The sequence below is a fragment of the Neolamprologus brichardi genome, chromosome 10 (genome assembly GCF_056152115.1).
Source record: "Neolamprologus brichardi isolate AB-2024 chromosome 10, ASM5615211v1, whole genome shotgun sequence".
Classification (NCBI taxonomy): domain Eukaryota; kingdom Metazoa; phylum Chordata; class Actinopteri; order Cichliformes; family Cichlidae; genus Neolamprologus; species Neolamprologus brichardi.
The window spans coordinates 12,571,177-12,587,349 of NC_142113.1; the positions used below are offsets into that span (position 1 = coordinate 12,571,177).

At 40.3% G+C, this 16,173-nt stretch overlaps 1 protein-coding gene across 2 annotated transcripts in view; it reads left to right on the forward strand.

The window, feature by feature from the left end:
• Nucleotides 1-1,875: 1,875 nt before the first annotated feature.
• The window catches only part of LOC102792898 (cell adhesion molecule DSCAML1-like), a 54,603-nt gene continuing 40,305 nt past the window's right edge, over nt 1,876-16,173 (forward strand). For both annotated transcript variants that reach the window (XM_006802138.3, XM_006802137.3), the window contains exons 1-3: nt 1,876-2,098; nt 12,974-13,294; nt 15,671-15,817. In XM_006802138.3, the coding sequence (XP_006802201.2) occupies nt 1,876-2,098; nt 12,974-13,294; nt 15,671-15,817 (691 nt within the window). The remainder of the gene's footprint in view (nt 2,099-12,973; nt 13,295-15,670; nt 15,818-16,173) is intronic.

Here is a 16,173-nt window from a genome sequence, read left to right on the forward strand (position 1 = left end):
TCAGTTATTTATTTCCTTCAACTAATAATAATAATTATTATTATTTTTATTATTGTTGTTGTTGTTGTTGTTTAAACCATTTTTTTTTAATTTTCGTTATCTTTTTATATATTAATTTTCCTTCTGTGCACAACTATAGTGGATTTTTAAATCAAACGATCAGTGGTTTTGCCAAAACAATATGTACTGATTGTTTAGGAATAACAGCCATCTTTATACACACAGTTTTTACAAAGTCTCCTGCTTTCAGAGGCTCAAAAGTAACCGGTTAGCTGAGGCTTGGTCCTTCTGTCAAATTATATAATTAAAAGTATGAACTTGATTCCAAGGAACTTTTAATACCAGATCCAAAGATGTGCATATGTAAGTGAAGGAGGCCGAGAAGTTGCCAAAATAGTAAATCACTGTGAGGAGATTTGCTCAAATGAGCCGTTTACATGTCTGATGTCAGTTCCACCAGCAGATGTCAGTAGTGACCTGCATGTGGAATTAAATGCTCAAACCTCGGGTCAGATCAGAGCACAGCAGCCTCTGCAGACTCAGGGAGAGGTGGAGAGGATACCGGCTGACAGACTTCTCTCCAAGTTAAAACAGGTTCGACGCAGACTGTTTTAATGAGCGACTTCTGACCCCTTTAGTGTCAAACACGCATAGATGCACTTGTGCCACTTCTATCATAGGCTGTTTCCTGTTTTGGATGCTACTGCAACTTTTTTGAATGTGGAAACTGTTACTAACATTTAGAAGATGATTTTTTATTATTTTATATATATAAAAACAATATTTGGTCGGGTAGTTTCACTACAAGCACTTTTAATCAACTGTTTGCCGCAACAACAAAAGAGCAATAAAAAAAACTAATTCCAAAGACCTCCAAGGTGTATCGTCACATCACATCATATGATTCACTTCATAGTGAAGGGCAAGTCTTAATGTTTACCTTAAAAACCCAGAATCAAAAACGAAAAAAAAACTTGATAATAGATTTTTTTTTTATTATTATTATTATTATTATTTTGTAATATGCAAAGTAAATTTGTCACTCAGTCACATTTTTCACCGACTTTTGCTGAATTCGGTTCATTTTCTATTGGGTTTATTCATAAGTGTAGATCGTCGGTCTTTCTGTTGGCTTCTTGAATGCACACTGATGTGTAGCTCCAAGCAGAGGATCACTTTTCAGATTCACCGCCAGAATCCACAGTGACTTTAAATATTCCATGAACTGGGAGTGTCCTGCAACTTGCCTCTCTCCATTCATTTCTGTGAACAGTGGAACTTCACATCGCAACACGGAGCGGAGTGAAAGGGGCGAAGCAGCGATGTAGGAACTTAATCACAATCCGCGAGGGCTTCGTTAAAACCTGTTATCCTTCATTTCATTTACCTGCGGCGCAGTCTAAAGTGTCATGCCCCACACCTTGCTACTACCTCCTCCTTTCTTTCAGTCTGCAGTGCATTTCTGTGCGCAAATGTCTACGCATATGCACGGCTCCGAAAGACAAAGAAAAAGAAATCAGTTGTGGCTTACTGACATCTGCAGCGTCTCGGCCCTGTGATTAAAGCCTAAACTGAAAGGAAAGCATAGTGACAGATTTCTACTCTCTAGGCGGCTTTTGTAGCTCCACATTGCGCAAAGAAAAGGCGATCACCAGGGGCGCACAGGTGGGTGCGCTCTCCAAAGGTGCCAACAGATCTGTGTGCGCAGCTCCACCGCTCAAACAGTGTGACAATTTGGACAAAACTGGTCCATAAAACACACTGTTCGCCTAAAACTAACCATCGGCTTAGCTGCAATCCATCGTTCCGCTGTGTTTGATCAGTATAGGGAGGATGGATTTGTATGCACTGTAGTCTTGGGAGGAGAGGAGGGACATGGGCGGGGCTGAGGCGCCTCTCGTTTCCCCTCCATGCTTAGCGGGGCAGCAGGGCTGGAGAGACCTCCGGGGAGCACAGTCGCCAGTCCAGCACGGAGACCCGCCTGGCCAAAAAAACGCGCCTCACACTTGCCAGGATTGCCAAATATTCCTGAAATATATACCTGCTATTTATGGCATGTGGCTTGTAACTTTACTCCTGCTGTACTCTCTCCAAGAAGGTAAGAGAAAAAAAGAAATGCTTGGGATATTTCACACCATACATACTGAATGTTGGAGTTCTTCCTTCTTTCTTTCTTTTTTTTTTTTTTTAAGTTGGATGAAATGTACTGAAGAGGATTACGATGCATGTGATGGTTTGGATGATTTGTGGCGTTTCCTTTTGGTGCATCATCGAGTATTTTGTAATGAGTAATTTGTTGAAAAAACAAAAGATCATTTAAATTAAAAAAAATGCATAAAGCCTCCGCGCTGAGTAAGTAGAAAATGTGTGAAAGTAAAGGTGTGAAGTGCTTTTTTTCACCTGGATGTGTAGTGGTTTTATGCAGCGGACCCTGATCTCGCAGATGGTGCTGATAGCACGGATTGTTTTCGCATTACCAACTCCAGTTATGAATATGTAAAATGGCTGAATAGGGAGAATGAGGTGCAAATATAGAGGGAGGGTTGAGACAGAAATGAAAACATGGAGCGGCCTGCAATTACATAAATTGATTGGCAATTTTCGAACACATTCCCCTCAAAATGTTGCCCTCTTGTAAAGTTTTTTTTTTTTGAAAGGGGTTGGATGCGCGTGATTTTTGAAATCTTGACGCTTTCATTGTGTAGCATTTGCTAATTGCAGCTGTTTTGATGGGCTGTATTTGACTGCGGGCGCTCGCTTCCACAGAGATGCTCTCTCTCTCTCTCTTTTTTTTTTTTTTTAGGACGAGGTTTTAAAGGGTATTAATTGATTTTCCTGTGTGATGACAAATTGTTCCCATTTTAAAATGGATGACAAATAAAAGGCCCATTCTCCTAGAATGGCCTTATTAGTTTAATAGGTCTCCACCCACATAAAGGCCATAATTAAGTGTATTCAGATTATGTTCCCCCTTATTTAATTTATTTGGTCCTTTTGAAAATTCCCCCTTTTTTTTTAATTCTGGCTGAAAATGTAAAAAAAAACGGAGTTGCATTTGTTTAAATAGATTCGGGTTTGTTTTTTTTTTCCTTTCTTCTTCAGTATATGCAGCAAATCCCTGACCCTATTGCAAAGTTGATCTTCTGCTATTGCAGTGCATTATAATAATCCCGAATAAATCTGCGTCCAAAATATCAAAATTCAACACCATCTCTAGATGAGAGCATTTTATAGGCCTTTGTGTAGCCTATCTATTTAGAGACTTGTTTAAACATTGTTTTTCCTTATTAGCAGTGGCCCTGAGAAGCTGTAAATTTATTTAGCAGAAAGTCCGGGATACGGTGGATTGACAGGAAGAAGGAATATGGCCGTTCTCAGTGCAAACGATCTCAAATAGGCCATTAGGTCCATTTGCCATTTTTAAGTTGTGATATTTTCTGTCTTTCTATTTTTTTTTTAAATTAACTAATTAATTTATTGAGTTTTTTTTAGTTATCCAATAATATGACTTAGCTATATGCGCTACATGGTTTTTATTCAGATTTAATTTTGATTATTCATACAAATAAATTATTCAGTTTGAAAGCTGTCATTTCATTGCCTCGCTGGCTTCTGTGGAATCGTATTAATATATGCGCAAATTTATTTCACCAAATGAGAAACTCCAGGGGCGTGGGTGCAGATTATAGACTTGCCCGGTCATGTTCCTCGCTAATAGCGCACCTGGACCCCGCGGTAGTGTTCGCGCGTGTGCCAGCGCGTGCGCCCCGGGTTCTTGTTTGTGTGTTTGTGTTGGCGGGCGCGTGGAGGAGGGCAAGTGACTGGGACGTCCCTCTTGGTTTGGTTGTTAGCTTGTGTTTTGAATTTTCCTGAAACTCGAAGTTATTTTACTTATTTGTTTTAAATATAAGGTTCTTTACGATACAATTTATACACGAATAATGTTTTTAAAGGGTACTAAATCATGTCAGAGGGTTTAGGAGACAGGCAGGACGTAGGGTAAGTAATAAATCTTCAAAGAATAGCACATACATACATTACAATTAGCATTATTTACAATTAAACGAGGATTTATTTATAGCGCTAACTGGTGGTTTTAAAGTGAAATTAGGTATTTTCATTTTGCTGCTAATGAATTATAGCCACAGACCGTATTCAGTGTAACTGTGGATTAATTAGCAGGTTATGAAATCAAGTTTCACGTGTAAGGCCTGCTGTAGGCCTGTTTTGAATTTTAATATGAAATCTAATTAATTAAAATGGCAAATTTTATGTATAGCATGTGAATGATATATCCCAAATTTTAATTGGAGGTGTGTAAAGCGCTAAGGTGAACCTGCTTCCTGCGCTCTCCATTGCTCATCCCCCTTGCCAATAGAAATGTGAAAAAATCCCCCCTTTTCCCTTCCCAGCCCAATTCCCTGTGCTTCTTTGCAGGGCTACACAATTAAAGCTGCAATCTGAGCTTTATGCACCACTCAATGACAGAGATGCGTGGTCCACAGGGGTGCCAATCATCACTCAGGAAGGACCCAGGCCTCCATTTTATTTGCCCTTTTTTAACCAGATCAAGCCTGGCATCATTTAATTTCACATTTAAGAATGTAAAATTAAAACTTAAAGAGGTTAAAGGAAAAGTGAAGAGCTTTCCGAGTGACTTTGCCCTTTTGAACAGTAAAAATACCCAAATTCTGACTTATTTATTTCAAACTAAATGAAATGTTTCACAGCTGAAATATGAATATAGAAATTTCTAGGAAAAAATATTTAAAAAAAATAAAAATACAAGAGTTTAATGATAACTGATCAGACTTTATTTAGCAACACAAAGCCCATGTATCATTGACGATTTAACAAAGAAAACATTTCTGCAGTCAAATTCGTTGCCAAATGGTGGGGAAACTGTGCTGGTGTTCGGCAGCAAAAAAAAAGGGGTTTATTGCACTTCCCAGCTCACCAATAGGACGTCACAGCTCTGTCACTGTCATCCTGCTCTCCCATTCGCCCTGAAATCTATTATACATGCAAATGAGTTTATAAATAAGAAGTCATCAATGAAAACAAGAGAAAAAGGGTGCAAACAAATATCAATTACAGTAAGAAATTTGTTTATTTTTTTATTTTTTTGTTTCCAACAAGAACTCTGTGTAACAGCACCAAACACAGTGCCAAACAGATCCAGACCTCCTCCAAATTTTATTGGATGCCGGCGCTGCACATTTTTAGAAGGAGGGAGTGTTCAGCAAATGTCAAATCTCTGAAGCAAGTAGTTGTTTTTGTTGGATCTCCCTCTCTCTACCTCCATCTCTCCCTCTCTCTCTCTCCGTCTCTCCCTCCCTCAATCGCTTCCTCTCGCAGTAACTCCCCTCCCTCTCTTCTCCCTCATCACTAGGCAGAATTAAAGGTTGGGGGAGGGGCAGTTTATGCAGACTGTGCTGGGACTTGTGATCCACAGATTTGATATTCACATTAAGAGAGAAACTGGCTGCTTTGATGTGAGGGGGAGCAGGTCCCAGGGGACTGCTGAAGTAGCACACTTTTTTTTTACTGACACAGCACACTCCGGGGTGGTTGGTGGTGGGGGTGGGTGCAGTGGGGAGCATATTGTTGGGGACAGGGTGTACAGAAAGACAGTGGGTGGGGAACAGCGATACCCCTTCGTTGATTAGATGTAACCCAACAACCCCCCCCCCACACACACACACAGACACGCACACTTCTCCACCCACCAACCACCTACTTATGCCAGACCCTTGAGAATGATCCTTAAGCTTACACCTATCTTTATCCCCCCCCCATATCTCACCAATATTCAATTCACACCTCTCGTGCCAGTGTGTCTTCTTCTAGTGCATCCTGTGCCGCTTTGTTTCCACACACACTTGCACTCCCTTTGCCCCCTTATCAAAACACAACTCACAACTTTCTGTCGCAAAAACAGGATGAGTGATGGAGAGGTGGCAGGCAAGGAGTGTAGTCGGTGTAGTAGCCACAGTCTGCTTGGAAGTGAACCTGTTTCCAAAATAGCAAAAACTGGAGGAGAGGACGGGAGAGGGGTTTTGACATATGCCATGGCAAATGTAAATCCTGCTTTTGGCCTCTACTGCACGTGCCATACCAGTTAATGAAAGATGAAAATGCTGTGAAAATTATTGTAGCACTGAGAAGGAATGGGAAGATGGAGATGGGTGAAAAAAGAGGGGGAGGAAGAGAAGCAACCTGTGGATGTAATATGTTGATGGTTGGTTGCAGGCACATCTGAATGGGACTTTAAGAGTTTCTTTTCCTCCTTCATTACAATGTAGTTATGAACGTCAGGTGTGTGTGCGTGTGTGCTTGTGTGTGCATGCACTCCTGTGCATAGTCCCATCCCGTCCTGGAGAGGCGTAGATCAGCTGCATTATGCATGATGAAACCTTGCATAGGTTATGACTTCTGCCTCCTCGACATACATATTCATGCGTGACTCTCTGGCAGGATGTATAAAATAGTGGCTGTGACTCTGACAGCCTAAGCTTTAGCTCCAGCGGTGCCTTCGGTGCTCCAACACCTTCCAGTGAGGGCTGCTTTGCTCTCTGGTGCTGTGTCTGAACGAGCTTGATGAAGCCTCCTGGGTGCAGTTGAACTACAGCAGCAACAACACTGAAACCCCACAGCTTTGGTCAATACTGCTATTAGGGTAATGTCTGTAGACATACTGCTAGACTTAAATTCTTATTATGGTTGGAAATCACAACTCATGATTTCATGATACAGCGCCCACAATAACAGTGATATCACGATACAGTGATTTTGCAGAAAAATGGCTCCTAAAAAAGGCAAAAATCTGCTGCAAAGAAACAAATGTGACAAAGGGCGGGTCTAACTGTGAAGAAGAAACTACAGATAGTCGTCCATCTTGAAACACAGTATGACCAAGATTTACAATTTTATTATTTTCTTTTCAACATGATCACCGATGCCCATAAAGTCAGCAGGAAAGTGTTTACCGAGGTCAGAGCAAAGCAGATTTAGAAACTAAATATCATGAGAAATAAACAAAAGTTTTCTCCTGCATTTGTGCTGAACTTTAAGTTTATATCTCAACTTTTTTGGGTGGGGGGATAAAAAATAGGGGTGGGATGGCAATTTGGCAAACAGTTTTGCAGTTCCTGTGTCAGAACATGGTTGAGAACATGTTCTGACATGCCCCGTAGGAAGAAGATGTTTGGTGTTTGGGGGTTTATTTGGGCAAATAAACATTTGAAAGCCTCACATCGGACCCTCAGAAAATATGCTTTTTTCTTTAATGGCACTTGGTGGAACTCTATGATATGAATATGTGATCAAATGAGGTTTTATTCAACTACCCTGTTTTTTTTGTCCTCTAATTTGGAGTAAGCACAATGGGCATTTAGATGTGGGAATCACCAGACACCCCATGATGTGATATTATTTAAATACGTTACTCAAAATATGACATTAATGCGATTTTTACCATTTTGTGATATGATGAGTATTGCAATAGCATATATTGAGATTTTTTTTAAAAATCTTTTTCAGCTCCAAATTATGTTTTCAAAGTTAAACTGTCAATATCCAATTTACAATCAAAACTGCTCCCAACAAACATAGATGTTTACATCAGCACTGTAACTTGCACTATTTTATCAGCCGATTCACACTACAACCTGGGTTTGCTTCTTATCTGTATTTAATTTTAATTACTGTACAGTAGAGCAGGGTGATATGACCAAAAATATTTATCATGATATACATTTGAAAATTTGCGATAACGACATAACTGACGATATAATTGACACTAGACAAAATACAACTTTACAACTTTATTAGTGCAAAAAAAAAAAAAAATACAACATCAATGTATTTTCACTTAAACAAGCAGCTGTTTTTTATCTGCATTAAAGTTATATAAAAAAATTAACAATGCAAATGCAAATTCCTTGCTGACAGTTTAACCAAAAGGCATTTCCAGTGGAAATTGGCCGACATATCCTCAGCATAACCATGTTTAATATCCACAAAACTTAGAAAGAGATTATACACACACAACGCGGTAATATTATGTTGAAGCACAGTACGTATCACTCCGCGAGGCGCCTGCCTACGATAGCCGTAATGCTCCAACAATCCATCAAGCTGTGCAGGTTCGTACCTTAGCAAAGTCGTACTAAAACATTTGACAGATTTTCGAGCGCCGTGTACAACATAAAATCGTTTCCAGGTCAGTAAACACAACCAGAATTTATACATAAAGCACACTGGATTATAAGGGGCACTGTCAATTTTCAGAAAAATCAAAGGATTGATTTTAAGTGTGCCATATTTTCCAAAAAAACGGTCATAATGACGGCCCGCTAGCATGCTCTACCAAAAATAGTGCTTTGTTGTGTATCTGACGGACGAAAGATAAACCAGTTCCACACCACTGAAGTTGCAGCATTTTTACAAACCAGTTCTGGTTCATCAGTTTCATTCAACAATCCGCTTTCGCCCTTCTCATTCTCTGTTACCGCCATGCTTTTTCCGCCATGTGCGTATGAAAACAAAGGCACTGCGCATGCGCGTTTTACGCATATTCTATCGTGATATTTCATTTTCTTATCGTTGCCAAAACATTATACCGGTATTACCGTGAAAGGTATGATATGGCCCAGCCCTACTGTACAGTACTCTGTTTTTGGTAACTATTGTCCTTGATGTAAGTATGTAGGTTATATCCGTTTCAAGCTATGGGTGATGTAAGTTGTGTCACTTAAGTTATTCATTATTGATTGATTGATTGATGAACTTTAGTATAAATGTTGCAGTAAGACTGAGTCTGATATCAGTCTGTGATTGATTGTCAAGTTGACAATCATATTCAATCTATTTCTGATAATATAGCAATTAACTGATGGATCATCAAAAAATCACATATCCGTTGCTGTCTACGTAGACAGAAATTTATATTTAAATGTTACAACTGTTTTTTATGAATATAACCAGAGACTGATACCAAGTCAGCTTGCCAGACCAAGACAAGCTCTGGGCAATCACTTAGTCACCACAACTTAATTCTGGCATTTACACTGTAGTTGTAAGGTGGTTGCTGTCCTGTCCTGTTTTTACTTGTCTGACTGAGCCGTTATGCTCCAGTGTTGGATAGTATTTTCATTTGTTTAATAAAATATCAACATTTGTTGTCCCTGTATTAACATAATATCACCGCACACAATATTAACACTATACAATTAGTTTGCACTGCACCAGTTTCAGTTAAGTTTGTCTTTATGAACATGTTGAATAGTTTAGTGTGGACTGTCTGCATTTGGCCAAGCATTTGTCACCTGGGGATAACCATTACAAGCTATGCATAAACACGTGTGTTTACAGTGTTGTTGGCATTTTGATGCTTGCTACACAAGCCTTGTACACGGGCACAGGTCATAAGTAACATTTTATCTGTCAGTTTTAAATTGAGTGGAAACTCTGCCAGTCTGGCACAAACCAGTGCCAGTTCAGCTTTGGAGTGCACCTGGTGGAGAGGGATGATAATGCTGTCCCTCACACACTTAACAAAATAGCAGTTTCTGGTATGTCAGTGAGTAAAACACGTTTTTTTTAACCGAGCTGTAATGTGTGGCTGTGCTTAGTTTGGAATCTTTTCCATTTAAACATATTTGCTCACTTCAGCAGCTGTTCATATTTGGAAAAGTGTGACAGACTATGGGATTTGGTTGTTTGCAGTTTCTAAATTTAGATTGTTCAGTGGGTCATTGTTGTTAGGGTAGACTGTTGCATTGTTTTTTGTTTTTTTATATTCAGTCACAGCTTTCAAGTGCCAGCACCACCATGGCAACCCGCTTCCTCCACCCCCCAGTGTGACTGAGCACTGAGAGCTACTTTGGGATGTGTATGTGAATGTATTTATGTGTCTGCATGTCTGTTTATGTCAGCTGAGTGCACATGCAGTTTGCCTGGCTTTGACCAGCTCGGGAGTGGAAGTACTCTGATCCCCTCGTATTCCACTTCCTGCTCCATCAGTCCCAGTGCTCCCAAGCCCCGCCTGGTGCCAACGCCCCCAGGCCATATAATCTACTGTATGAGAGGTTCTCCTGATGCCCAGCCCCCCAAGCTCAGGGTGACCCCCTCACTCTAGTACTTTAGTGCTGTCCCCCCATTGGGAGATTATAGATATTGCAATCTTTAATATGGGCTTTATGCTCAGGGGCCATTACCAGTAATCTGCAGAGGGGAGGGAGTCTGACCTGGTTTTTGCAGCCCACCACTGGACTGCCAGACACATTTTCATATACCATCTGTAACATGCTGCCCAGATTTATCAATCCCTACATCAGGGACAGTGGCACTTCTTTAAAAGGAAGCTGGAATTATTGACTAACCCCACTAAATGGATAAGATAGCTGCATTATTCTTCGATCTGGTACATTGAGCTTAGTCCTACCATGATGATACTGTTGATGGTGTTGATTTTTTCTGCCAGACTTCACTTGTTAATGTTTGACCGTAAACATCACCCATAGCTTGAAGCCACCCTTCACTGACTACATGCCCAAAATCTCGAAAGGTTGGATGTTCCCAACTAAAGAAATGCACTGTAGCAGATTTTTTTGACTCAAGAATTAATGTGATAAGTTTATATCATGTCTTTGATAATAAGATAAGTTTGATAAATTGAAAATCACTGCAACAATATGAAAAAACTTAGAACATCTCTGGGTTTTATTAGTCTTATAGGACGGTTGCATTATTATTATTATTAAAAAATGATGTCACAGTAAGACTTCTATTTCATAGGTGTCAAACTCTGGCCCGCGGAAGCCATACCAAATTACTATTAGAGCTGGCCTACTGGTATTATACAGCTAATATATATATTATTCAGTATTAAGCTTTGCTTGTTCCATATTCAGTTTTTCAGCAAAACGTGTTTGAGTCCATAAGAAAAGATTCATTCTCATATCTAGAGGAATAAATATATTTCAATAAATATTAATGTTAGCCCGCGACTTTGTTCCAGTTTTGAATTTTGGCCCACTGTGTATTTGAGTTTGATACCCCTGTTCTATTTAGTTGATACAAAACAATTACCATTATAATTAGATCATTAACGATGGCAAATAATGAAATATTTTGTGTATTAAAACATCTGAAGATTGTTGGCTGTGATCATTGTTGTTTGTTATCATCTTCCTATAAACTTTTATACAGTAAAGTGCATTTGATGTCAACAACACACTCAGGTGATCAAGATCATAGGAGAGGAGTTGGTAACGTTATCCTTGTGTCGTTTTCCAGTTCTTAAAGCTGAAACAATGAGATGGCTAATGAACAGCCTAATAGGATGAACATTTTTTGTGATTAATCCAGCATAAAATTACAAAAAAAAGGCAAAAATGAGGTAAAAAAAAACAAAACAAAAAAAAAAACAAACAAGCAAAAATATTCCCTCACTGACACCTCTAAGTATTTAATGCCTGCCTTTCTTTTCATGGGTTTTGAGGACTGTTAAAAAAAATGCGATTTGAAATTGTGGCAAGTTTTTTCCCATTGTAAGATTTTGTTGACCAAAGTGATCAATAAAATAGTGACAAAAGTAAATGAAATAACTGTTAGTTAAAAGTCCTGTGCTTATATCAACGGATATGAGGTTTACTGTTATAGCTCTGATTTTGTTTTATTTATTCACATCAGAAATTTTGTGCTAAATTACTTTAAAAAAAAAAAAAAAAAGATATTTTCCAATCCATTTGAGCTCAGCAGTTGTGTTTTTTTCCCCAAGCCAATTTTCTCGAAAGGCTTTGCAGATTGTCATCAGATCTGTTATGTAACTGCATCAGAAAACATTTTGGGCCTATTGATATGCAATAAATGAGTGCATTAGATATATGGGGGAGATTAAATGAGGAATAAATATGAAAGAAAAAAAGAGAATCCCATAAAAGTCAGTGATCTCACCTAAATAAATACATACATACATTTATTTGAATCAGTGAATGTGATTATAACAATGAGAAAGTTATTCATTTTGATCAGTTTTACTGATTTAATTCAGTCTTTAAAAGCAGTATTAGATATCAGGGCTATTCAGAGGAACATCTGTTGGATCTATTTGAAACTGAGTGCTAAGTTTAACCTGTTTTGATCGAAATCCTTGATACTTTAGTATCGTTTAGCACCTTTGGTGATGTTTTAAAGACTTTCTGTTCTGAGTATAGCTGTACAAGGGTGACCATTTGGTGGACAGTTTGTATTAGATGACATAATTTAGAATTAACATCCACATCTGTGCGGTGTCTCCCTTCCATTTTTTCTTCTAATCTTTCCTATAGTGACCTCAAATTTCAGACGGGCCTGCCTCATTCCTTTTTTTACTGTCCTCTCAGTGCTGGAGGTGTATGTGTTTAATCTGAGTGCCAATGAATACCATTCTTGTTTGTGTGTGTGTGCGTGTGTGTGTGTGTGTGTTAAATATGTAAGGAGATTAAATAGACTTAAATCTCTGCGTCTGGCATAGAAATTCCAATCACATAACCTATCTACATGCTCCCTTCCTCTCTCCCTCTCTTTCTCTTGCTTTCTGTTTGTCTTTATGTGTTTGTACATGAACTGTATGGAGGTAACAGGCTCCTCCTCTCCCACCCCCCAGATCCACCTAAACCATCACAGACTTTGGCCCAAATCCCTTGCTTTCTGCATCATGTGACTGATGTTTGCAGCTGGACATTTGACACACATTTGTTATGATTATTTTGCCACAGATTTGAAGGACATTCCCTGTCTGTCCAACATTTTCACTTTACTGTGGTGCTTAATGCTTTAAATCAGTGTTGCTGAAATCTGATAAGTTTATTTTGACACTATTGTGTGTTTTCATCGTGTGCACAGCGTGTAACAGGTGTTTGTTATTGACTCTTTACTTCCATCTCTGCCTGTTAAGTGATGATGTGTTGTATGTTTGCCCCTGCAGTACACAGTGAGGATGTGGGCTCTACCAGGCTGTACTTTGTGAATGCCTCCCTGCAGAGGGTAACCTACTCAAGCTCGGTGGGGGTGTCCCTGCCCTGTCCAGCAGGGGGCACCCCCAGTGCCATACTGCGCTGGTACCTGGCCACCGGCGACGACATCTACGACGTGCCCCACATCCGGCATGTGCACGCCAATGGCACGCTGCAACTGTACCCCTTTTCGCCCTCTGCCTACAACAGCTACATCCACGACAATGACTACTTCTGCACCGCGGAAAACCAGGCCGGCAAGATCCGCAGCCCCAACATTCGCATCAAAGCCGGTGAGTTGAACGGACAGCCAGGAAGGGAATAAACTCTAGGGTAAAGAAAAGTGGGGTTATGGAGCGAAAGGTCAAAGCGAGACACAGCAAGAAGAGACTGTTGCTGAAGCATAAACTAGAGCAGATGTGATTGGCAGCTGCAAAAAGCCCAACCCACACACAGAATCACCTGCCCTAAAATAGCCTGTCTCGACCTGAACACAGATTGACCTAGAACACAGTCTACAGAGAGAACATCTGCATCACGTACTACATCAGGCCTTGGCCTTTGCTCACACCTATTTGACTGAGCTGCTGATGAACCACTGCACTTTACACCAACATAACCCCTTCATCTATGGCGTGGCACCATCTGGCAGAAAGAAATTCAAAACACAACCCTTACAGTACTTAGAGTGAAGTAGCAGCTCTACTGTGAGATATAACCACATCCGGTAAGGAGGAAAACTGTGACAAAAGGTTATATGAGCTAACTGGCTCATCCTCGTTGGCAGTCCTTCCATTTATCAAAGGTCAGCACAACAGAAGAAACAGGAGCTCGACAGCCACTTGAATTTTTCTCAAACAAGTGCCTTTAAATGCTTTGCAGGGTGTGAAAAGCAATTCACTGCATAAAAAAGAAATGTGTGTCCTTAAGTGTAAAGTACTAAAATTTAGCTCCAAGTTTTATGCTCTGTTGTGTATTGTTGTGGGTTTCAGTTATAGTAAAGGATACACACAAAGTATACACCACTAGACTCTCTACAGTCTATTTTTGTGAATTTTGACCGGAAGCTGCCTCTGTTGCCATCACATTCCCATTTCTGTCCTCCTTCTCCTCCCTGCTCCCTCGTTCTTCAAACTGTCCTCTTGTGCCAGACTAAATTTAGCCACAGCACACTTCTTTAATTATCTCTCATTAACAAACCTAATTGGTGCTTTCCATTGATTAGCGCATGTGAGGCTTTAATAGGCGAGACCTCATCTAAAGTAAAATAGTACATCAGGGGTTTTGGGAAGCTCCAGCTCTACAACGAGAAGAGAAACACGAAGAGGAAAATTACCCGGTAAACAGATACGTCAACATCAGCAGATACATACACTTACACTACATCTATCGCCCTGCCCTCCCCCTTTCCCATCATTCATTCAGGCCAGTGAGTCCCTCCCCCTTCCCGCCTGCCATCAACATCTGTTTTCATATTCTGCCTCCCAACACCGACCTAAACTAATACTCATATTCATTCTAATACTAATACTAGTGCCAAGTTGAGGATTTGAGCCAGGACCCTGAGCTGCATGCCAGCCGCTTGCTGCCTTCATTCCCACATGACCCAAAAGCCAGGCCTCAGGAGCCGAGGGATTAGCATGAACCAAACATCCTGCAGCCAACGGCTTCAGTCAAGCCTTGGTGCACAGGTTATACAGTCAGACAGGATGTGGGTGTTTTGTTTGGGATTTTATGGCCACAGTTTTGCGCTTGCACTGCCACTGAGCAGCTATTGACAGGAGTCAAATTTAATTCAGTGCTACTGCCTCGTGGCTTACAGCAAAGTGTAAAGAAATTCACAATAGAAGCGTTTCAATATACTGTTTCAAAAGAACTCAACAGAACGGGTTAATTTAATTAATTTATTTAAAGAAGATGTAAATTTTGGCAAGTGTTTTCTTCTTGCGGCAGGAATGTATGCATGCTGTCATCATGTCTGTTACCAGGAAAGGGATTCCGAACCAGTTTCTTAGCAACCTTCAGATACGTGCTAGCTTTCATGTGATTTCGCTAATGAGCTCCTGCTCATTCAACAGAGTGTAAAATATTGCATGAACCTGAATAAACCAAAGCACCATTAACCCTTCAGTGCAGCTCAGTCTGTTGTATACTTGGGAAGTTATGAGCAAAAACATCAGTGTTTTATTATGATGTCATCCCCGAGCTAGAAAATGATTTCCATGATTATCCTGCCTAATGGTGGCTTGTGCCATTTGTGCCAAAAGCAGAGGCAGGATTAGAAGAGTTCAAACAACAGACAGGAGTAGTTCAGTAATTTCCAGTGAATACATGTGGAGTGCTGTGGTAATTGATGAAAGGGCGTTTTGCTCTGGAGTGTTAATGTGTTGTTTTTGATGATGTAAACACGGTGCTGATTGTTGTTTTTGCCTTGGCAAGACGGGTAATACGACCATGTTGATGGCGCTCATACTCTGTCGACACATCTTCTAAATGGAACACTTCTGGGATATTTTATGTAGATAATCATCATCTTTCAATTTCATCTCTTTTAATGTTCATAAAAAAATAGGGAAGTCTTTATTCCTTGGTAGAAAACCCCATTTAAAAGATTGAATCCTTTCTACATGCAGTGTGTTGTATGTAATATTGTGTTTGTGTTTGTGTAGTTTTCAGGGAGCCCTACACCGTGCGGGTGGCGGACCAACGCTCAATGCGGGGCAACGTAGCTGTGTTCAAGTGCCTCATCCCCGCCGCTGTGCAGGAGTACGTCAGTGTTGTATCCTGGGAGAGAGACACTGTTTCCATTGTCCCAGGTAGGACATTAAGTGAGTGAATTTGGAGCGAGATGGTGAAGGCACATTGATTGTTGACTGTTGGATTCAGGGTTGTCTTTATGTGTGTGTGTGTGTCTTTATGTCTGTGTCTCTGTTTGTGTGTGAGAGCGGTTGATGTGCCACTGTGCTCTGTGTTTGACCGAATTCTTAACTCGTGTCTTCTGTCTGTTCACTGTTCTGGATCACTGATCCGGTCCTCCTCCTCCTCCTCCTTCTCCTTCCTTCCTGAACATATCTCCACCCTCACCCTCTTTCGTCTGCCACCTTCTTTCTTTGGACGGTTCCATCTTTCCAACTCTGCTAGCCCTGTTTTCCACATCACATTTAATTATCTC